The sequence below is a fragment of the Notamacropus eugenii genome, chromosome 6 (assembly GCF_028372415.1).
Source record: "Notamacropus eugenii isolate mMacEug1 chromosome 6, mMacEug1.pri_v2, whole genome shotgun sequence".
NCBI lineage: Eukaryota > Metazoa > Chordata > Mammalia > Diprotodontia > Macropodidae > Notamacropus > Notamacropus eugenii.
Genome location: NC_092877.1, coordinates 180,548,275 through 180,572,990, shown reverse-complemented (window position 1 = coordinate 180,572,990; position 24,716 = coordinate 180,548,275). Strand labels below are relative to the sequence as shown.

Sequence of the window (24,716 nt, the reverse complement as noted above, 5' to 3'; positions counted from 1 at the left end):
AGTTCGCTAGGGATGTTCAGTCTGTCATAGGCGTAGTGGATGATTGATAACAGGATAAACTGTTTTTCAATGCCATATGGTGGGGGTGGGTTATATGAGCATTAGCTTAAGCATTTTGAATTATAGCTGAAGTTTTGCAAATAAACAGTTAACCTGTAGTAAACTAAAACTGTAGCTTTCTTGTCAGAATCATTTGTAAATCATGAGAGGCAAAATTAGGCCATAGAAAAGTTAACAAATTAGGAATAAGACAAGTTGAGACCTTCTGTTAGTCACTTAACTGTGACCTAGAATTTTGTTTTTAATGATTAATAAGAATTTGTTCAAATAAATCTTCAGGTCTGTGACTGCTTTGCTCTTAATGATAAATTGAAGCTGGACTACTGTAGAAGTGATTATGGTATTTCTGGCTCAATAAACTTCTAGCAGCCTTGTTTCAGTAAGAAAATAAGGAGCTTTTTAAATAGTAGTAAATAAAAAACATACATTTTGTAAGCATGTTACTTTAAAAAAAGAAGGTATACCAATGATTGCCTTTCCCTAGGATATAAAGTTATGATGTTGAAAATTCAACATTATGTTATGTTGTTTCCATAGTCACAGAAAAATTCAGTATTTTCTAGATTCTGCCTTAGAGTTTGTTTCCTCCAGAAATTCCTTTGATTTAATACTTTATTAATACTAACGACAACTATGTAAAAGTGACAGGGGTCGGTCCTAGGCGACTGGGCGGATAGGGGCCTCCCCGGGAGTGGCAGCCCACCAATCCGAGGGAGACACGGCTCCCATAGAGGAGTTGTGAGCCCACGGGATTGGTCGGGTGGGCTGGATCCAATCGGGTGGTAGGCCTCGCCCTCGGGGCGGGTTAGGATGGCAGCCCGGAAGAACCTCCCTATATAAGACAACGCCCTGAACTGCTCGTGGGATTCCTCCATGCAATAAAGCTATGAACCTCCTGCGCATTGCCTGATTATTGCCTGCCGCCGTGTCCCCCGGGGTAGGTCCGGAGACGTCCGAAGCGGTGCCCACCGAAGGGAGATTCTCACTCGAAGGTCCCGGGGACAGACCCGGGACAGCTGGCGCCCGAACAGGGACTGCAGCCCCCGCCGAGTGAGGTGAGTATAACCCTACCCAGTTAAGGGTAGAAGAGTCAGGCAACCTAGATAGTCGGGGCTATCTAGAGGAAACATGGGCTCTCAGATTTCCAAGGGAATGGAACCGGAGGATGCAGGAGTTCTCGCCTGCCAAGTGTACAAGATATGTAAGCAGGTGGGAATAAAAATACACATAAAGGATTGTAGACAGTGGGTGCAGAAAATTCTAACAGTCTCCCCGTGGTTGGCTCACACAGGCTTGGATCATGACTGGAACAGACAAGCGAAGATTTATGCAGAAGCCAATCACCCCAATGATGTAGAGAACACCATTAATCAGCTCACAGGGTTTGGAGACTATGCCGAGTTCCAACAGCAGTTAGCCCTCCCTGAACCTATAATTCGAGCTGTCCAGGAAGTAGCCATGAAGGCTCTAGATGCCCTTGCAGCACGCACTCAAACCCTTATAAGTCACCTAAGGCAGAGACAGAGTGAATCAGCATTGGAATTTATGACTAGGGTGCAGGAAGCGGTATGGAAAAGGTTTGGGAAGGGAGGTCCCTCATCGCAACTCATAGTTCAGCTGTTCAAGGAGGGACTCACTAAGTCGAGGGGAATACTCTCCACCCTGCCCGCAGACCCCTCTGTAGATGAAATAGTTGATAAGTGTCTGGATGAGGGCGGTGGAGCAGACCCAAAACTGGTGGCAACACTAACTTCCGCCTTCCAAGCCTTCCAATTGTCCACAAGCTCCAAAAAGGGACATTATGAGCCGCCTCGGGATGAAGCTATCAAATTTTTAGTAAGGGCCATTGCTGTTGTACTGGAGTCCCCACCCTTGAATTGGAAGTCAGACACCCCGATTTGGGTGGAGCAATGGTCTCTGACTTCAGAAAAACTCCAGGCATTACAACTATTGGTTAAGGAGCAATTAGCACCCTGGAATGCTCCTGTGTTTGTTATAAAGAAAAAATCTGGAAAAGTCAGGTTCCTTACAGATGTTAATGAAGCATTTGTAAGCACCTGGCAGCAGCTATACCTAAGTAAAGAGCCAGTATGCATTCTTATCAATCTTACCTTGAAGGCGATCCTCGCTAAACAAAGAAGGGGAAAAGGTCGCCTAATACAATCAGAGCTAAGATCAAGAGGCCTAATACAATCAGAGCTAAGATCAAGAGGCCTAATACAATCAGAGCTTGATACAGCTGTCTCAAAAAGCGCACATACTACTCCAGCTATGAGACATTTTGTGACTTTTCCAAGACAACCCCGCAAGGAAAGTAATACCCAGGCTGGATATAAAGACACATGGGCCATGGTAAAGGATATGGCCTCAGGGAAATGGAAAGGTCTGTATAAGATACTAATATGGGGTCCAGGGTATGTTTGTGTCTCCATAGGAAAAGGTCATGCGTGGATTCCCATTAGAAGGATCCGTAAGTGGGAACCGATGTCGGAGAGCCTGGAGACCCCGGAGAAGGATCATACACCACCTGAGCCTGCTGCTGACAGCTTTAACCTTGCTGCCCAGAGAGGAAGCAGCCCTCATCACAACCGCAGACACTGCTGCTGACAGCTTCAATCTAGCTTTCTACCCAGTGGAAAGATCCCCTACTCCCCTCTACCCCCCTGCGTGCCTACACCCAATATGTTCATTGGTATGCAAGTTTGTTCCACAGGGCATGCAGTAATGGGACAGCAGTGGAACGACACCCAGCAGATCTACTTCATGGATGGAGCGCCAGGACCGTATTATGCAGCTCCAGTGCCCCACGTCCTGGCGAGAAATGGGAGCGTAGTCATCCAAAGCCATCTCTGGAAAATGGCAGCGGCCTTTGGAAACATCACCCACATGACTGACAATAGTGGGCCGCTGACGGACAATGACACCATCTGCTCCCAATGGTGGGACCTCATCATGAAGAAAGGATTTACCTGCCACGAGGGTCAGGTCTCTGGACACTGCAATCGTTTCTCCCTTGCAGTCCACACCCTGAAAAGGACTGATACGTTTCTAATCTGTAGGGAAGGGAACATTACTCAGACAGGGGGCAAATACAATGTATCCTGCTCCAATGGGACCCTCTCTAACACCTTGACGCCCAGTGATGTACATTCCAATACCACCTTTGTCATACTTCTATCCATTCCCCCAGTTACCTTTCTCCCTGTTGGGTCCGATGAGGTATTTGCCGACTCTGATTTCCTTAGGGCTGTGATGGTCAGGGAGAAGAGGGGCTTGGAAATATCCGCCATAGATATGGTAGGGTTAGTGGCTAGCCTTTTAGAGCAGGTGGAAATCTCTGCCATGCAGCGGCAGGTCCACATGATGGCTGCCGACCTGTCAGATTTCATGGCAACGTCCGTTCGGGCATGGGCACTGCAACAGCAAATTAACAGGCGGGTAGCCCTAGAGCTCAGTGCGCTGACTGATGCTGTACAGGCGATCTCGACACTCCTCCGAGTAAACGCCATATTGGAGGGACTCCCATGTCACGTCGGGCTGGCACGGCCCCTGTGCATGACGGCGCTCAGACTGAACGCCAGCCAGGAGCTGGACGATGCGATCCGGCGATTGCAGGACCACAGAAATCTAGAGGTCTATATAGAGCACCTAGATGACATTGTAAGACAGATTAGGAATGTAACTGAGATATATAAGAGGGACTTGGAGAAACAACATGGGACATTTCCTGACTGGATTTCCAGATTAGATTTTACCACATTTCTGCATACCATTGGGGTTGCTGCTGGAATGGTTGTGATAGTAATACTCTTGTGTGTGCTGCTTCCCTGCCTTATTTCTTGCATGATAAAACTTTGGAAGAGGGTCCTAGAGCAGGTAAAGGCGGATGTCCTTATAATAAAACAAAAAGGGGGAGTTGACGGGGGTCGGTCCTAGGCGCCTGGGCGGATAGGGGCCTCCCCGGGAGTGGCAGCCCACCAATCCGAGGGAGACACGGCTCCCATAGAGGAGTTGTGAGCCCACGGGATTGGTCGGGTGGGCTGGATCCAATCGGGTGGTAGGCCTCGCCCTCGGGGCGGGTTAGGATGGCAGCCCGGAAGAACCTCCCTATATAAGACAACGCCCTGAACTGCTCATGGGACTCCTCCATGCAATAAAGCTATGAACCTCCTGCGCATTGCCTGATTATTGCCTGCCGCCGTGTCCCCCGGGGTAGGTCCGGAGACGTCCGAAGCGGTGCCCACCGAAGGGAGATTCTCACTCGAAGGTCCCGGGGACAGACCCGGGACATAAAAGTTTGCTGTAACTGGAAGTTACATGTTTTATTGACTGAAGAAGATCCAATTCTCCTCAAATATTGATTATGAATTTAAAATAAAAAGTGTTTAGAATTTAGGGAAAAAAAGATACAAAAATGAATACTTACCCTGTTTCCCTTGGAAGCTTGTCACATAAGTTTAGTTTGCTCAACAGTTGGCACTGCAGGAATAATTAATAAGCAACAAATGGATCATGTACTAGTTTACTGTGGCAGGAGGTATATCCTAAGAATGGAGTCTAGATTTATAATTTAGGTTCAAATTGAGGCTGGAGAGGAAATCAAGGCAAACAGATGAAGAATCGGTCTGTTTTGGAATGAGACCCTAAAATTTGCAGACTACACAGAAGATTGCTAAGTCAAGAATATGATTAGGTTACAGATAGGTAAGATTACTGGAAGAGTTACTTGTATTCACATACCCTGTTCTGAAGTAAGATTATTTGAATTTCCAGGGACAGACTATACTGTTTGGACTACATTGATATTATCTTAAAAAGCATCTACCAGTTTTCTCTGGGTAGTAGGCAAAATCCACTCCCCCCCACCCCCGCCCATCAAACTTGAGGTCTAATTAGTTTCAGATAACATACAATTGCTAATTCTTGATGAATGAATATTTACAGGAAGGTTATGAGAGTATTCTAAGGGCTGTCTTCTTCCCATTGCGCGGCTAGCTAAAACACTCTTAAAATCATAGGATTTAGAATGTCAAGAAATATTAGAGATTATAGTGCAAACCCCTCATCTTTGAGATGAGTTCATTAAAATGCAGTGAGAACAGGTAAATTTTTTATGTCACATTGGTGAGCTGAGCAAAGGATTGAATGTCTGTTGCCCTGATATTTAGTGCTCTTGGCATTAAACTATTGAACCTTCCTTCCTAACTAACAAAATCCGTAGGCTTCCTTGATCTTTTGGCCATTATACGTCAAACAAAAGTAGTTGCCACTTTTTTTAAGTGATTCAAGAAGAATATATTTTCTTTCCCCCAAATTTCAGTTTTTCATTGTGACAAGGCACAGAACTAAAAAAAAATGTTGAAGCTAGAAAGAACAGAATTGAACGTTAGTCTGCCATAAAAAAGGAAATCTTGGATACATCTATATACAAACAAAACACAGACAAGATAAAGAAAGACAATCAATGAAGGCGAGTCAGTAAAGGCCTCTTGAAGAGCACTTTTTTTTTTTTTTTTTTGGTTTTTGAGCTGGGACTTCATGAAAGCTGGGAATGGACAAGGGGAGGACAGCAGATGAAAATGAGTAGGGAAAAATGTAGGCAAAGAACATGGGCAGCTGGAGTGAAGAGTAATTAAATATTTTGCCCAAGGTCACCAAAGTAGCAGATTCAATGTTTAAGCCCATGTTGTTTATTCACAAACAGTGTACTTTACAATATTTCAGCTTGTCCTTCAAAAGACAGTGATTTTGTGCAATAGGTAGCTTAGATTAGTCGTAGTAGATTAGTGTATGAATCTTAGATAGTCTTTCCTGGTGAGCAGAAAAAATTCCAATATGTGTTGCTTTTTCAAGGATATTGAACAATTTGTTGATACTTTAACATTATGGAACACCTTACAATGACAATTTACTATGCTTCTGTGTATTTTTATCTTCATCAACATTGTCTCCAATACCTCATAAAACGTCCCATGTGAATTTACCCAGAACTCTGGAGACTTTCATTTTGTTCTTATAATGTATCAACAGTTTAACTGGTTTCTTTATTTGAAATTTTCATTATTTTGTATTGAACATTAGCTTTTATAAAATCTTGATTTCCAAATATTTGGTCCCTCCCTCCTTCACTCTGTCCTCCACATGACAGAAAGCAATTTGATAGAGTTTGTACATGTACAATTATGATAAACATAATTTCCCCATTAGCCATGTTGCAAAAGAAGAATCAGAAGAAAAGGGAAAAAAAACCATGAGAAGGAAAAAAAAAAAACAAAAGGAATGAAAATAGCATGGTTCAATCTGCACTCAGACTCCATAGTTCTTTGTCTTTTGCCTTTTCCAATATGAGTCGTTTGGAATTGTCTTAGATCATTGTATTGTGGAGAAGAGCTAAGTCAATCATAGCTGATCATCACACTGTTGCTGTTAACTGTGTACAAGTATTCTCCCGGTTCTGTTCACTTCTTTCAACATCAGTTCATGCAAGTCTTTCCAGGTTTTTCTGAAATCGACCTGCTAATCATTTCTTATAGCACAACCATATTCCATTATGTTAATATACCACAAATTGTTTAACTATTCAGAACTGATAAGCATTCTCTCAATTCCAAATACCTGGTCTCCACAAAAAGAACTGCTATGAATATTTTTGTACGTGTGGTTCCTTTCCGTTTCTTTGTGATCCTCTTTGGAATACAGACCTAGTAGTTGTGTTGATGGATCGAAAGGGGTACAGTTTAGTGTTCTAATATCCCCACATTTTCTGCAATATTTATTGTTTTTCTTTTCCATCATGTTAGCCAATCTGAGAATGTGAGGTAGTGTCACAGAGAAGTTTTAATTTCCATTTCCCTAATCAATAGTGATTTAAAGCATTTTTTTCAATTGCTTTGATTTCTTTTTTCTGAAAACTGTCATATGCTTCTACCTAGATTTCTTCCTTCCTTCCTTCCTTCCTTCCTTCCTTCCTTCCTTCCTTCCTTCCTTCCTTCCTTCCTTCCTTCCCTCCTGCTCCTCCTTCTCTCTCTCTCTCTGTCTCTCTCTCTCCCTCCCTCCCTCCCTCCCTCCCTCCCTCCCTCCCTCCCTCCCTCCTCTCTCTCTCTCTCTCTCTCTCTCTCTCTCTCTCTCTCTCTCTCTCTCTCTCTCTCTCTCTCTCTCTCTCTCCCTGTCTCTCTTTGTCTCTCTCTTTCCGTCACTTTTCTAAGACAAAACTTTAAACCCATTTGACTCTGAAATTAAGATTGGATAACAATAGATCCCTGTGTAAGTACCACTTAACCACAATTTTTGGGCCCTCCTAGCTCAGAGTGAATGTAAATGGTAACTGTTTCTCTTTTCTCCAGGCACCTTGAGGTTCTTCGCCTGCCAGTTTGATTTTTTTGTTCAGTTAAAGGGCCATTACTTGACTTACTTCATTTTTTGATTTTCTGTTAATTTATTTCAAGCTTTAACGTCATGGGAAAACTGTTCAGATAGAGTGATTTTTTTTTTCATTTTAAACTAATTTATTTAGTTAGTTTTCAACATTCACTTTCTCAATATTTTGATTTCCAAATTTTCCCCCCATGTCTCACCTCTGCCCACCCCAAAACGGTATGTATTCTGATTACCACTTCTTCCAATCTGCCCTCCCTTCGATCACACCCCCCGTTTTCTTTTTCTATTATTTTATTTATTTTTTTTAATGTTCTACAATCACTACTATAAAACCTAAATTTTTATCCCCCCACACCTACCCACCACCACCCCACTCCCTCCCCAAGATGGCATACAATTCTACATAGGATCTACATATACTTACATATTCAATGTGTTTTCATTATAGTCATGCTAAGTAGATCAACCAAAATAAATAGAATAAATCATATAACAAATCAAAACATAATACTCACACACACACACACACATACACACACACACACACACACACACACACACACAAACATGATCTCCTACATTCTGTGAATGAATTCCATAGTTCTTTCTCTGAGTGCAGAAGGCATTTTGCCTTAGAATACCATTGGGAATTTTTTTTTTAAGTTCTTGCGTTATTACAAAGTTCCAAGTCTACCAGAAAAAACTCTTGCACACTGTGGTCATTGCTGTGCACAAATTTCTCTTGGCTCTGCTCCTTTCACTCAGCATCAATCATACAAGTCCTTCCAGGCCTCTCTGAAGTCTTCTTGTTCGTCATTTCTTATGGCGCAATAGTACTCCATTACATTCATATACCATAATTTATTCAGTCATTCCCCAATTGATGGGCATCCCCTTGATTTCCAGTTTTTGAAAACTACAAAGAGTGCTGCTATAAATATTTTTGTACATGTGGGACCCTTTCCCATTTTTATGATCTCTTGGGGATACAGTCCTAGTAGCGATATTGCTGGGTTAAAGGGTATGCACATTTCTGTAGCCCTTTGGGCATAGTTCCAAACCTCTCTCTAGAATAGTTGGATGAGCTCACAGCTCCACTAACAATGAATTAGTGCTCCAATTCTCCCACATCCTCTCCAACATTTATCATTTTGCTGTTCCGTCAGGTTTGCCAATCTTATAGGTGTGATGTGGTACCTCAGAGTTGTTTTGATTTGCATCTCTCTAATTAAAAGTGATTTGGAGGGGAGTAGCCAAGATGGTGGAGTAGAAAGATACACATATGCTTAACTCTTACCCCACAGCCTATAAAATACCTGAAAAGACCTCTCAACAAATTCTAGAGCAGCAGAAGCCACAGAACAACGGAGTGGAGATTTCTGTTCCAGACAGACCTGAAAAACCAACGGGAAAGTTTGTTGTGCACCCAACGCAGAGCAGAACCCAGCCCTACCTTGGCCACGCATCACCTAGAGGAGCAGATCTGAGCAGGCTTTAGGGATGGAATCTCCAGCAGCGGCACAGATCCCTCAACCGACAGGAGCCAAAAGTCAGTGAGAGGATCTTTTTGGCCAGCCAAGAGGGGAGCAGGGTGTCCCCATAACTCAGGCCCCCTCAGGAGACAGAAGCAGAGGCAGCGGGGGACAGGGACTCCCAAAGCAGGTAGTGGCCCTCATCTGTTGAAGGTCTCTGCATAAACCCCCTGAGGGGCCTGAGCCCTATGTGGTGGCCCTGCCCCCACCTGAGCAGATGAACTTAATCTCACACTGAATAGCAACCCTGCCCCCCCCCCAAAAAAAAACCCCATAAGGCTTGGGAGCATCATTTGAATCTCAGCCCCCAAGCTCCAGCTGGGCTGAACTGGAGGCGAGGTAGTTGTGGAGAGGAAACTCAGAAGTCAAGTAGCTGGCTGGGAAAATGCCCAAAAAAGGGGAAAAAAATAAGACCACAGAAGGCTACTTTCTTGGGGAACAGGTGTCTCTCCCACCCTTTGGGATGAGCAAGAACAAGGCATATTGTCAGAAGAAATTAAGGCCTCTGCCTCCAAAGAGAACTTAATATGGGCTCAGGCAATAGAAGACCTTAAAAAATAAGGTAGAACATTTACCAAAAAAATGCTGAGGAAAATAACAACTTTAAAAAGATGCTAACTCAATTGGAAAAAGAGGTCCAAAAAGCCAACGAGGAGAAGGAGATTTTAAAAAGCAGAATTAGCCAAATGGAGGAGAAGGTTCAAAAGCTCACTGAACAAAATAATTCGTTGAAAGAGAGAATTGAGTTCAGGGAAATGAATAACTATGAGTTAAACCAAGAAGTTAGTAAGCAAAACGAAAAATTTGAAAAAATATAAGATAAGTTACAACAACTCATTGGAAAAACAACTGACCTGGAATATAGATCTAGGAGAAATAACTTAAAAATTATTGGACTCCCTGAAAGCCACCATCAAAAAAGAGCCTAGACACTAACTTCCATGAAATTATCAAGGAAAACTGCCCTGATCTTACAGATTCAGAGCGCAAAATGGGTAGTGAAAGAATTCATCAATCACCTCCTGAACGAAACCCTAACAGAGAAACTCCTAGGAATATTGTGGCCAAATTTCAGAGTTCCCAGATCAAGAAGAAAATACTGCAAGCAGCTAGAAAGAAACAAATTGAGTACTGTGGAAATACAATCAGGATAACACAGGATCTGGCAGCTTCAACATTAAGGGATAAAAGTGCTTGGAGTGAGATATTTCAGAAGTCAAAGGAACTGGGATTAAAGCCAAGAATCACCTACCCAGCAAATCTGAATATAATACTTCAAAGGAAAAAATGGTCATTCAGTGATATAGTCGAATTTGAAGATTTCATGTTGAGGAAAAGACCAGATCTGTACTTAAAAATTTGACTTCCCAAGACAAGAATCAAGAGAAGCATGAAAAGGTAAACAGAAAAGAAAAATCATAAAAGAATCTCTAAAGCTGAACTGTTTGCATTACTACATGGAAGGAAAATATTTTTAACTCTTGAATCTTTTCTCAGTATTTGGGTAGTTGGAGAGATTGTATACACACACACACACATACACATAGATAGATAAAGAGTACAAGGTGTGTTATAACAGAAGAGATGAAATCCATACACACACACACACTAAAATAAAACAAAAATTAAGAGGTGTAGGAGGAAAATTCCTGGAAGAGAAAGGGAGTAATGGAATGGGGCATGCTATAACTCATAAAAGAGATAAGAAAAATCTTACTCAGTGGAGGATATAAGGGAGAAGGGGAGAGGGAGAAAAATAAAGCTATTCTCCCCACATATGGCTGAAGGAGGGAATAACATGCTCACAGAGTTTGATATGAAAATTTATATAAACCACAGGAAAGTAGGAGAGGTGACAAATGGATCGAGGGGAATGTTAGAAGGGAAGGCAAATGGGAAAAGGGAGTCACTAGAAATAAACACTTTCAAGAAGGGACAAGGTCAGTTGTAGGGGGGAAATAAGGGAGGATAGGGTAGGTCAGAGGGCAATATAATTAGTATTACACAACATGATTACTATGGAAGTCTTTTGCAAAGCAACCCATATTTAGTCTGTACTGAATTGCTTGCCTTCTCAGTAGGGCTGGGGAGGGAGGGGAGGAGGGAGAGATGTTGGAATTCAAAGTATTAGAAACAAATGTTGAGAATTTGTATTGCATATAATCGGGAAATAAGAACTACAGGGAGAGGGGTATGGAAATTTATCTTGCCCTGCAAGAAAAGAGAGAAGATGGGGATAGAAGAGGGGTAGGGTGTGATGGGGGGGAGGGTACATTGAGGGAAGGAGTAATCAGAATGCAAGGTATTAGGAAGCGGGGGGAGGGGAGTGATGGGGAGAAAAATTGGACATGTTACAAAGTGAGGTAAAAGCAATTAATATTAAAACTATAGACTGAACTAATTACTGAGAATAAATCAATGACATCTTTAGTTTGGAGAAAAGAATTTCAGTCTAAATTTCCTAGAGGAAGGTAACCTCAGGTAAAATTTGGCAATGATGGAAAAGTCAAAGTTTTAGTGGTAAATTTGATTTTATGACTGCCATTTAATCAGGAACTAGGATATGTATAGAAAGACATGTAAGCCACTTGAGACCTTCCTCAAAAGATGATCCTTAGCCAAAGTGAAACTATAATCATATTTGAAACCTGGTTATTTGAACTTGCCATTTTTAAAGGCTATGGGACTATTAAGTGACTGTTCTTCTGAGTCTTACTCCAGGTATAGGTAGCAAGAAAGGCGATCTGAGCCTCCAATACATGATGCCAGTAAGCTGATGAGATGCTGGTATGAACTGCATACGGTGACCTCAATGGAAGGGTGGGAGAGCGACTGTTCAGCATGGGCTGAGGTAGGATTCTCCTGACTCAATTTCCCCACTGACACCTGGCAGATTTTAAACCTGACTGAATGCAAGTGGATTATCTAATCCTGCCTGGGATTGACATGAAGTTAGGCTGATACTGTACCCCTGCAATGTCATTAATATTACTGGCAATTTCCTATAGTCAAAAGTTTTGTAAGCTTAATACCAGATCTATTCAATTATAGATATGGGTAGGGGAACATCTGAGGTTGTCTAAAATTAAGCTATTAGGCATAGGACTTTAGACTAACAGCAATAAGTTAGGGTCCTCTAATTCTTAGTAATACTATGGAGACAATTAGGTCAAGAGCTTGTGAAGTTAACAACATAAATATTATTTGTGTCTCACTTGGTTAATGTTTAAAAAAAAAATTCTTTTATGGTCCATATTGTAAATGCTTTAAAAAGAAGTATCACCTGTCCAAAAGTTTGAATTGCTTTATCTGTTACAAACTGTGTTAAAAATAAATTTAAAAAAAGAAGTAAATAAAAAAAAAGTAATTTAGAGCGTTTTTCCATATGATTATAGATATCTTTAATTTCTTCCTCTGAAAATTGCCTGTTCATATCCTTTGATCATTTATCAACTGGGAAACGACTTGTATCGTTGTACATTTGAGTCAGGTATCTACATATTCCAGAAATGAGGCCTTTATCCCCCAGATTAGCTGTAAAAATTCTTTCTCAGTTTACTACATCCTTACGAATTTTGGTTGCATTAGGTTTGGTTGTGCAAAAACTTTTCAGTTTAATGTAATCAAAATTATTCATCTTGCATTTCATAATGCTTTCTATCTCTTCTTTAGTAAAACATTCTTCCCTTCTCCATAAATCTGATAAATACACTATTCCTTGCTCCTCCAGTTTGTCCATGGTATCAATCTTTGTACCTAGATCGTGTGCCCATTTGGACTTTATTCTTGTGTATGGTATCAGGCATGAGTCTATGCCTAGTTTCTGCCACACTGTTATCCAGTTTTCCCAGAAATTTTTGTTGAACAGTGACTTCTTATCCCAGAAGCTGGGGTCCTTGGGTTTATCAAACAGGAGGTTGCTATATTCCTTGCCCACTGTGTTTTGCATGCCAAGTATATTCCACTTGTTTACCCTTCTGTTTCTTAGCCAATACCAAGTGGTTTTGATAATTGCTGCTTTATAGTACAATTTGAGGTCTGTTAGGGCTAGGCCACCTTCCCTAGCATTTCTTTTTATTAGTCCTTTTGATATTCTGGACCTTTTGTTCTTCCAGATGAATTTTGACATTATTTTATCCAGCTCTAGAAAATAATTATCTGATAGTTTAATTGGTATGGCACTAAATAAGTAAATTAGTTTAGGTAGAGCTGTCATTTTTATTATATTAGCTCTGCCAATGCATGAGCATCTGATGGTTTTCCACTTACTTAAATCTGACTTTATTTGTGCAAAAAGTGTCTTGTAATTGTGTTCATACAGTCCCTGGATTTGTTTTGGCAGTTAAACTCCCAAGTTTTTTATAGTGTCTACCCTAGCTTTAAATGGGATTTCTCTTTCTATCTCTTGCTGTTGGACTTTGTTGCTAATATAAAGGAATGCAGAAGATTTGTGAGGGTTTATTTTGTGATCTGCACCTTTGCCAAAGTTGTTTATTATTTCAAGAAGTTTTTTACTTGAGTCTCTGGGATTCTCTAAGTAGATCATCATATGATCTGCAAGGAGTGATAACTTAGTTTCTTCTTTGCCTATTCTTATTCCTTCAATTTCTTTATCTTGTCTTATTGCTACAGCTAACATTTCTAGTACCATACTGAATAATAGTGGTAATAATGGACATTCTTGTTTCACCCCTGTTCTTATTGGAAATGCAAATAGCTTATACCCATTGCATATAATGCTTGCTGAAGGTTTTAGGTAGATACTGCTTATTATTTCGTGGAAAGTTTATTCCTATGTTTTCCAGTGTTTTTAACAGGAATGGGTGTTGTATTTTGTCAAAAACTTTTTCTGCATCTATTGAGATAATCATGTGGTTTTTATTAATTTTGTTGTTGATATGATCGATAATGCTAATAGTTTTCCTAATATTGAACCAACCCTGCATTCCTGGTGTGAATCCTACCCGATTATAATATACTATTCTCGTGATAAGATGCTGTATTCATTTTGCTAAAATCTTATTTAAAATTTTTGCATCTATATTCATTACAGAAATTGGTCTATAATTTTCTTTCTCTGTTTTGTCTCTTCCTGGTTTAGGAATCAAAACCTTATTTGTATCATAGGAAGAATTTGGGAGGACTCCTTTTCCCCCAATTTTTCAAAAATAGTGCATATATTATTGGAATTAGCTCTTCTTTAAATGTTTGATAGAATTCACTTGTAAATCCATCTGGCCCTGGAGATTTTTTTCCCAGGGAGTTCATTGATGGCTTGTTCAATTTCTTTTTCTGAAACTGGGTTGTTTAAGCATTCAACTTCCTATTCTGTTATTCTGGGCAATTTGCATTTTTTAAAATTCTCATCCATCTCGTTTAGATTATCGAATTTGTGGGCATGAAGTTGGGCAAAGTAATTTCTAATTATTGTTTTAAGTTCCTCCTCTTTGGAGGTGAGTTCACCCCTTTAATTTTTAATATTAGTAATTTGATTTTTTTCTTTCTTTTTTTAAATCAAATTGACCAAAAGTTTATCAATATTGTTAGTTTTTCCTGGTTTTATTTATTAATTCAATAGTTTTCTGAATTTCTATTTTGTTAATCTCTCCTATGAATTTCAGTATTTTTCATTTGGTATTTAGTTGGGGATTTTCAGTTTGTTCTTTTTCTAGATTTTTCAGCTGAATGCCCAAGTCTTTTATCGCCTCTTTATTTATTTTATTTATGCAGGCATTCAAAGACATAAAACTTCCCCAAGGAGGAGCCAAGATGGTGCAGTAGAAAGATACACATATACTAGCTCCAAACCCACAGCCCATAAAATACTTGAAAAGAAGAATTCCGAACAAATTTGGGAGTAGCAGAAGGCACAGAACAACGGAGCAGAAGAGATTTCTGTTCCAGAGAGACGTGAAGAACCGTCCTGAAAGGTCCGTTGCGGACCAGACCCAGAGCCAAGCCCAGCCCTGCCTTGGCCACTGAGCATGGAGAGGAGCAGCTCCGAGCAGACTTCAGAAACAGAATCGCCAGCAGCCAAGCAAGTCCCTCCACCCACAGGTGCCAAAGGTCAGTGAGAGGGTCTTTTTCGGTCCCTGAGAGGGGAGCAGGGTGTCTCCACAACTCAGGCACCCTCAGGAGGCAGCAGGAAAAGCGGCAGCAGACAGGGGCTCCCAAAGAAGGCAGGAGCCTGGATCCATTGTTGAAGGTCTCCACATAAACCCCCTGAGGGAACTGAGATCCTCATGGTGGCCCTGCTCCTACCTGAGCACCTGAACTTAATTTCACATTGAATGGCAGCTCCCCTCCCCCCTCCCGCCTAAAGCCCTGAGGCTGAGAAGCAGCGTTTGAATCTCAGACCCCAAGAACTAGCTGGGTGGATCTGGTGGCAAGGTGGGGTGTGGAAAGGAAACTCAGAAGTCAAGAAACTAGCTGGGAAAATGCCCAGAAAAGGGAAAAAAAATAAGACCATAGAAGGTTATTTTCTTGGTGAACAGATATCATCCTTTCTGATGAGGAAGAACAATGCTTACATTCAGGGAAAGACATAGAATTCAAGGCTTCTGTATCCCAAACATTCAAAATAAATATTCAATGGGCTCAGGCCATGGAAGAGCTCAAAAAGAATTTTGAAAATCAAGTTATAGAGGTGGAGGAAAAGCTGGGAAGAGAAATGAGAGACATGTAGGTAAAGCATGAACAGCAGGTCAGCACCCTGCTAAAGGAGACCCAAAAAAATGCTGAAGAAAATAACACCTTGAAAAATAGGCTAACTCAATCTGCAAAAAGCCAATGAGGAGAAGAAGGCTTTAAAAAGCAAAATTAGCCAAATGGAAAAGGAGGTTCACAATCTCACTGAAGAAAATAGTTCTCTCAAATTTAGAATGGAACAGATGGAGGCTAACGACTTGATGAGAAACCAAGAAATCACAAAACAAAACCAGAAGGATGAAAATTGGAAGATAATGTGAAATATCTCATTGGAAAAACAACTGACCTGGAAAATAGATGCAGGTGAGACAATTTAACAATTATGGGACTACCTGAAAACCATGATCAAACAAAGAGCCTAGACATCATCTTTCATGAAATTATCAAGGAAAACTGTTCTGATATTGTAGAAACAGGGAGGAAAATTAGTATTCAGGGAATCCACCTATCACCTCCTGAAAGACATCCAAAAAGAGAAACTCATAGGAACATTGTGGCCAAATTCCAGAGTTCCCTGGTCAAGGAGAAAATATTGCAAACAGCTAGAAAGAAACAATTCAAGTATTATGGAAATACAATCAGGATACCACTAGTTCTAGCAGCTTCTATATTAAGGGATCAAAGGGCATGGAATAGGATATTCCAGAAGTCAAAGGAACTAGGACTAAAACCAAGAATCACCTACCCAGCAAAACTGAGTATAATACTTCAGAGGAAAAATGATCTTTCAATGAAATAGAGGACTTTCAAGCATTCTCGATGTAAAGACCAGAGCTGAAAAAAAAATTTGACTTTCAAACACAAGAATGAAGGGAAGCATGAAAAGGTAAACAACAAAGAGAAGTCATAAGGGACTTTACTAAAGTTGAACTGTTTCCATTCCTACATGGAAAGACAATATTTGTTACTCTTGAAAATTCTCAGTATCTGGGTAGTTGGTGGGATTACATACCCACGTACACGCACACACATAAAGAGACAGAGAGCATTGAGTGAATGGAATATGATGGCATCATATCTTAAAAAAATGAAATTAAGCGGTGAGAGAGAAATATATTGGGAGGAGAAAGGGAGAAATGAAATGGGGCAAATTATCTCTTATAAAAGAGGCAGGGAAAAGACTTTTTAGTGGAGGGAAAAAGAGGAGAGGTGAGAGAAAAATATGAAGTTTACTCTCATCACATTCGACTAAAGGAAGGAATAAATGCACACTCATTTTGTATGAAAACCTATCTTGCAATACAGGAAAGTGGGAGAGAATGGGATAAGCAGGGTGGGGAGGGAGGCTGGAAGGGAGGGCAATGGGAGGAGGGAGCAATTGGAAGTCAACACTCTTGGGGAGGGACAGGATCAAAAGAGAGAATAGAAGCAATGGGGAGCAGGATAAGAGAGAGGGAAATATAGTTAGTCTTATACAACACGACTATCATGGAAGTCATTTGCAAAATTACACAGATGTGGCTTATATTGAATTGCTTGCCTTCCCAAAGGGGATGGGTGGGGAGGGAGGGATGAAGAGAAGTTGGAACTCAAAGTTTTAGGAACAACTATCGAGTACTGTCCTTGCTACTAGGAAATAAGAAATACAGGTAATGGGGTATACAAAGTCATCTGGCCCTACAGGACAAAAGAGAAGAGGGGGATAAGGGAAAGGAAGGATATTAGAATAGAGGGCAGATTTGTGATAGTGGCAATTAGAATGCTTGGCATTATGGGGTGGGGGGAAGGGATAAATAGGAAGAAAATTTGGAACCCAAAATTTTGTGGAAACGAATGTTAAAAGTTACAGAAATAAATTAAAAAAAAGAAAACAATTTCCCCTAAGAACAGCTTTTGCAGTATCCCATATGATTTGGTAGGTTGTCTCATTATTGTCATCCTCTTGAATGAAGTGATTTGATGGTTTCTGTGATTTCTTCTTTAACCCACTCCTTGTTTAGGATTAAATTATTTAGTTTCCAATTGACTTTTGGTTTATCTTTCCATGGCCTTTTATTATATATAATTTTTATTGCATTATGATCTAAGAAGGATGCACTGATCATCTCTGCCTTTCTGCACTGGATTCTGAGGTTTTTATGTCCTAATACATGGCCAATTTTTGTAAATGTGCCATGTACCGCTGAGAAAAAGGTATATTCCTTTCTATTCCCATTCAGTTTTCTGCAGAGATCTATCATATCTACCTTATCCAGAGTTTTATTTACCTTCTTAGCCTCTTTCTTGTTTATTTTGAGGTTAGATTTATTAAGTTCATAAAGGGAGAAGTTGGGTTCCCTCCCTAGTATAATTTTGCTGTCAGTTTCTTCCTTCAACTCCCAAAACCTCTCTTCTAAGAATTTGGATGCTATACTACTTGGAATATACATGTTTAGTTATGATATTGCTTCATTGTCCATGGTGCCTTTTAGCAGGATATAGTTTCCATCCTTATCTCTTTTGATTAGATCTATTTCTGCTTTTGCTTTGTCTGAGATTAGAATTACTACTTCTGCTTTTCTTACATCAGCTGTAGTACAATATATTCTGCTCCACCCTTTGACGTTTATCCTTTATGTATTCCCTCATTTCAAATGTGATTCTTGTAAACCACATATTGTTGGATTGTGGCTTTTAATCCAATCTGCTATCTGTCTCCGTTTTATGAGAGTTCATTCCATTTACATTCACAGTTATGTTTATAATCTGGGTATTTCCCTCCATCCTCTTCCCCATCGTTTGTGCTTTTAGTTCTCCAGTTTCCCTTCCTCTACTCAATAGTATTAACTTTTCACCACCTCCTCCTGCAGCCTTCCCTTCCTTCTTTTAGCCCCCCTCCCGTTTACTCCTCTTTACCCTTATGGCTTCTTCCCTCCCTTTTAGCTTCCCTTCCCTTTCTTCCCCCTTCCCCTCCTACTGTCTATAGAGCTAGTGAGGATTATCTACTTAAGTTAATTTTTCCCTCCTTGAAACAGATCAGATAAGAGTACCTCTCAAACAATGCTCATCTCCCTCCCCTCTTTCCCTCTACTATAATTTTGTACTTCTTCCTGTGGTGTAATTTACCATTTTCTGCTTCCTCCTTTTCACACCTCTTGTTACAATCCCTTCTCATACTTAAATGATATTTTTAACATGACATCATTTACTTTATACCCGTTCCATCTATGTATATCCCTTTTATATTTCATAATAGATGCACAATTCTCAAGATTAACAGTTATCATCTTTCTTTATAGGGAGGTAAACAGCTTGGTCAAATTGAGTAACAAGTTCCCTCCCCCCCATTTACCTTTTTATGATTCTCTTGAGACCTGCGTTTGAAGATCAAATTGCCTATTAAGTCCTGGTGTTTTTGTCAGGAAGGTCTGGAAATCCCTTGCTTCATTGAATTACCTTCTCCTTCCCTGAAATGTTATGCTGAACTTTGCTGGGTAGTTGATCCTTGGTTGTAGTCCCAACTCCTTTCCCTTATAGGATATTGGATAACAATTCTTTTGATCTTTTAATGTAGAAGCTGCAAGGTCCTGGGTGATCCTGACTGTATCTCCTCGATATTTGAATTGTTTCTTTCTGGCTGCCTGTAGTGTTTTCTCCTTCACTTGATAGTTCTGAAATTTGGCGGCAATATTTGTTGGGGTTTTGAGTTTGAGATCCCTTTTGGGAGGTGAACGGTGGATTCTTTCGATGACTATTTTGCCCTCTGAATCTAGCACTTCTAGGCAGTTTTCCTTGGTGATTTCCTGGAAGATATTGTCCAGACTCTTTTTTTCATCATGGCGTTCTGGCAGGCCCATAACTCTTTAATTTTCTCTCCTGGATCTATTTTCCAGGTCAGTTGTTTTTCCAATTAGATATTTTACATTTTCTTCTGTCTTTTCATTCTTTAGATTTTGTTTGACTGATTCTTGCTGTCTCATTGAGTCATTACTTTCTATTTGCCCAATTCTAATCTTTATCAGATTGTTTTCTTCAGTTAACTTTTGCATCTCCTTTTCCACCTGTCCAATATTTCCTTTTAAAGAGCTGTTTTCTCCAGTTAATTTTTGTACTTCCTTTTCCATTTGTTCAATTTACCTTTTCAAAGAGATGTTCTCATCAGTGAATTCTTTTTTTTTAATGTAATTTTAAAATCATTGGCCAGTTTTTCTTCTATTTCCTTCTTCAGCTGTTCCAGGAGAGCTGTTTGTGCATGCGAGCAGTTCATAGTCTCTTCTGAAGTTTCAGATGGAAGTACAGTCTCAGTACTGCCCTCTTTGGTATTTGTGTTTTGATACTTATCCCCATAGAAAGAGTCTATGTTTTTTTCGCTCTTATTTTGCTTTTTTTTTTTTATTCATGATGGTGATTGTGTGTTGTAGCTTCTGTTTTTTTTCAGTTAGAAGCTGCAGAACTTGGTGTTGAGGTGATGTGTGAAAAACCTAAGAGCAGGTTTTTGTTTTGTGTTTCTCCTATCAGCCCTGGGTTAGCTTGTTAAGTGTGGGGAAGGAGTGTTCTGGTCACAGGAGATCTCAGCTGAATTGAGGCAAAGGCAAGCTCAGAGCATGGTGATCCCAACTTCCCTATTGTCTTCCCATTTCCCCTGGAGTGCTGAGGTACGCCTAGATGCTAGTGCTTGTTTCTACCCCTCTTGGGGCTCCTCTCCTGGCTCTGAGACTTGCCTGGGTCCTCGTGCAAGTTTTCTCTACCCTGAATCCTCTGTCCTTCCTGTTTGCCTCCACCACAATAGAAGGAATCCCCTTAGCTATTTTCCTAACCTCAGGTGTTATGAGACTATTTACCACCTCTGCTGTTCCTGCTGATCCAGGATTTTTCTGGGGAAATATTTTATGATTCTTTCATAGTCATCAAGGGGGAAGGAGAGAGCATTTACTAATTACTCCACCATCCTGGCTCGCAGAAGTTCAAGTAGGTGACTTACCGATGTTTAATATGCAGACTGAACATCTCAGGAGCTGCTGTGCTGCTATCTGGTGCTCAGCAGCCACCACTCTTTCAGCCTCTCTGGTCTCCTACCCTCGGGTGCCACTCCACTGGTTCTTCCCGCTCCTTTCAGGTTTCCCGGGGCCCTTCTTCTCCTCTGCACTGGACGCACTGTGCTGTGCACTGTGGGCTCACCCCCATGGAATAGATCCTTAACCCTGGGCCTTCCAGTATGTCTGGGGCCCCTGAATCCGCCACAGTCTGTCTCCCACTGGATTCCGTGCCTCCAAAATTTGGTCTGATTCTCCTTTCAGAGGTATCTGAAGGAGTTTGCCCAAGAGCTTAGGTGAGTCATTGCTCTCACTCCGCCATCTTGGCTCCGCCCTTCCCTTTTCTTATTCCCATCCTCTCTGTTTTCTTGTGGGGCAAGAGAGATTTCTATACTCCTAATGCTTGATATCTTATTTCCCAGTTACATGTTAAAACAATTTTTAACATTAGTTTTTAAAACTTTGAATTCCATCTTCCCTCCCTTCCTCCCTCCCCATCCTTCCTCACTGACAAGGTAAGCAATTCAAAACAAGTTATGCACAGTTATTCCCAGTTATATATTGTGAAAGATTAACTATATTTCTCTCCATCCTACCCTGCTCCGCATTTATTCCATTGTCTCTTTTGACCTTCAACAATGTTTACTTCTAATTACCCCCTCCTCCCATTTGCCCTCCCTTTAATCATCTTCCCCTAGCCCCACTTATTCCATTTGCCCCTGCTTTACTAAAGTGTAATATAGATTTTTGCCAGGCCTAGAGGCCTGAGGGCCACCGGAGTCTTCTTACCTCTATCTCGAGGTCTTCGGTTGGCCAAACCGGATGCTCGTATGAGAGAAAGGACGTTCCAGAGTCGAACAAGGGTTGAGCTTTATTTCAGGGTCTAGTTACAAGTGCAGGGGAATTCTTCCTTAGGAGGGATAGAAGAATCTCCCAAGGAGGCAAAGATCTTACAATAAGAGATTGGAAGTAGAAGTATAAGTGGGGAGAGAGGGGGAGGAGAGAGAAGAGAGAGGAAAAGCGGAGCCTTGTTGTCCTCACCGCTCCGCGCCCCTCCTCCCAAGAGAACTTTCAGGCTTTCCTGATCCTACTTAAGTTCTCCAGCCGCATAGTTTGCATCTGAATACCATGCTGTTAGATAACAATAGTGTGCCCAGATCTGGGACAATCTCGAGGGCAGGGAGAGCTCTCTCCCATCACGTTTCTCACGGGAAGAGGCGGAAACACACGAGATAGCTCGGTTCACCTCGATTCCCAGTCGTTTCCTGGGGGGGTCTCGTGAGAACTCTAAGATTTAGAAGTTCCCACCTTTACCTGCCCGAGACTGTCCACCTGGAATTGAGCTTCCATCCCCAGCAGATTTCACACCAAATGGAGTGTTATAAGCCAAATGAGAGGAGAGTAAGGTTCACTCTTTCCCTCTCGTCTTCCCCTCTCTGAATCTAAAGTAAAAGTTTTGTATTGCCTCTTTTTTGAGAAATAATTTGTCCTATTGCATTTCTCCTTTTCTGCTCCCAATATATTCCTTTCTCATCCCTTAATTTTATTTTTTAGATACCATTCCTTCCTAGTCAGCTCACCCTGTGCCCTCTGTCTATATTTATAGAATCCCTCCATTTACTCTAATAATGAGAAAAATCTCAAGAGTTATAAATATTATCTTTCCATGTAGGAATGCAATCAATTCAACTTTCATAAGTCCCTTGTGATTTCTCTTTCTTGTTTAGTTTTTCATACTCCTCTTGATTCTTGTATCTGAAAGTCAAATTTTCTTTTTAGCTCTAGTATTTTCAGCAAGAATGCTTGATAGTCTGTTATTTCATTGAATGACTATTTTTCCCCTGAAATATTATAATCAGATTTATTGGGTAGGTGATTCTTGACTTTAATCCGAGTTCCTTTGACTGCTGGAATATCACATTACAAGGCCTTCCATTCCTTAATATAAAAGCTGATAGATCTTGTGTTATCCTGATTTTATTTCCACAATACTCTAATTGCTTTTTTTTCCCGACTGCTTGCAATATTTTCTCCTTGACCTTGGAATTCTGGAATTTGACTACAATGCTCCTAGGAGCTTACCTTCTTAGGTCTCTTGCAGAAGGTGATCAGTGGATTCTTTCAATATCTATTTTACCTTCTGGTTCTAGAATATCAGGAAAGTTTTTCTTGATAATTTCTTTAAATATGATGTCTAGACTTTCCTTTTGCCCATGGCTTTCAGGTAGTCCAATAATTCTTAAATTGTCTCTTTTGATATATTTTTCAGATCTGCTGACTTTCCATTCCTTTAATTTTCTTTTCTAATTTCTTCATTTTTCACAAAGTCATTAGCTTCCATCTGCTCCATTTTAATCTTTAAGCAATTATTTTCTTCAATGAGGTTGTGGACCCCTCTTCCCCCAATTCTACTTTTTAGGGCATTCTTCTTGACTTTTTGGATCTCTTTTGTCTTTTGGGTTAATCTATTTTTTAAAGTTTTATTTTCTTCAGTATTTTTTGTGTTGCCTTTAGCAAACAATTGAATCGTTTTTCTTGATTTTCTTGTGTCTCTCTCATTTCTCTTCCCAATTTTTGCTCTGCTTGTATTACTTGATTTTCAAAATCCTTTTTGAGCTCTTCCAAGCCCGGAAGCCAATTCATATTTTTCTTTAGAGCCTTTGGTTGTGGGAAGCTTTGACTTTGTTGTCTCTTTCTGGTGGTATGTTTTGATGTTCCTTGTCACCAAAGTAAGATTTTATAGTTTGATTCTTTTTCTAGTTTTTGTTCATTTTCCCAGATATTTTCTTGACTTTTGAAGTTTTTGTCAAGGTAGTTCTCTGCTTCTAGTGAGGAGTGGGGCGTGTAATGTCAGCTGCTCAATCTCCCCACAATCTGTGGACTTAGAGCTTCAGAAACAGTCCCTGCCTCTGTCCCAGATGCTACTGCCATGGGCTCTTCTCCACCTCCTCACCATTCTGGGGCTCAGATCAGACCATTCTCCTCTCTCATACACTTCCCACAGGATTTTTCCACTGACCTTCCAATTTGTACATGGTGATTTGGGGTCATGAAGTCTGAAAACCACCACAGGTATCAGAGTTTCAGTACCCCCAAGGACTGCTCATGTCCCATCTGTCCTGGAGTGGCCCACACTGGACTGTACTCTGTTCCATGCATGCATGATAGATGTTTTCCAGAGATCTTCCAGACTTTCTTGGGCTGGATATTTCCATCACTTCATCATTATGTGATTCTGCAGCTCCAGAATTTTTTTACAGTTATTTCTTACAAGTATTTGAATGGGTTTGAGGGAGAACTCCAGCAAGTCCATGCTGTTGCTCTACCATCTTCCCCCCACCCTCCCCAACTTATTTCTTAAAGAGACCTATTCATTGAATCTTCATAGAACTTAGACTAAAAACACCAGTCTCCCATTGCATCCTGGGCTATCTCCAATCATCCTGTCACTGGATATTCAGATATATCCTGGCGTTGGAACCAGATGGCTCCGGAGGAAACAGTGAGCCTGGTGACCTTTCACAGCTCTTCCTCACTCAAATCAAAGACAATCGCAAGTCATGTCACCATTTCCCGAATGTCATGGACCAGTTTGAGAATGAAAGACAAACACACAACACTACTGGTGAATGGATGTATTCTTATAAAATTTGAGTGAGTTCTCTATATGTTTTAGAAATGAAGCCTTTATCAGACATGCTGTTGTAAAAATCATTCCCCAGCTTTCTGCTTTCCTCCTAATCTTGGTTGCAAAGGCTTTGTTTGTACAAAAGCTTTTTAATTAAAAGTAATCAAAATTATCCTTTTTACAATATTCTCTGCCTCTTGTTTTAGCATAACAAAGGAGTTTAGATAACTCCTTTCTCCACACTTTCTCCACAGATATTACAGTAAATTATTCCTTGCTTTCTTAACTTGCTCATGGTATCCTCCTTTGTGCCTAAATCATGTACCCATTTTTTCTTTATCTTGGTGTATATATGAGATGTTGATCTATTCCTAGTTTCTGCCATTCTATTTTCCAGTTTTCTCAGCAGCTTTTATCAAATACTGAACTGTTATCACAGACATTTGCCTTTGAGTTTAT

The 24,716-nt window shown here is 40.5% G+C and overlaps 1 protein-coding gene across 1 annotated transcript; it reads left to right on the top strand.

Moving 5' to 3' along the window:
- The first annotated feature begins 747 nt into the window (after positions 1-747).
- On the top strand, positions 748-4,349 carry LOC140512499 (uncharacterized). Its single transcript, XM_072621632.1, has 2 exons — positions 748-3,045; positions 4,277-4,349. Exon 1 carries the CDS (start codon positions 1,189-1,191, stop codon positions 2,665-2,667), a length of 1,479 nt encoding a protein of 492 aa, XP_072477733.1. The 5' UTR covers positions 748-1,188; the 3' UTR covers positions 2,668-3,045; positions 4,277-4,349.
- Positions 4,350-24,716: the final 20,367 nt, after the last annotated feature.

Coding starts and splice junctions, on each gene's coding strand:
- LOC140512499 (XM_072621632.1), top strand. CDS start 1,189: ATGGGCTCTCAGATTTCCAAGGGAATGGAACCGGAGGATGCAGGAGTT.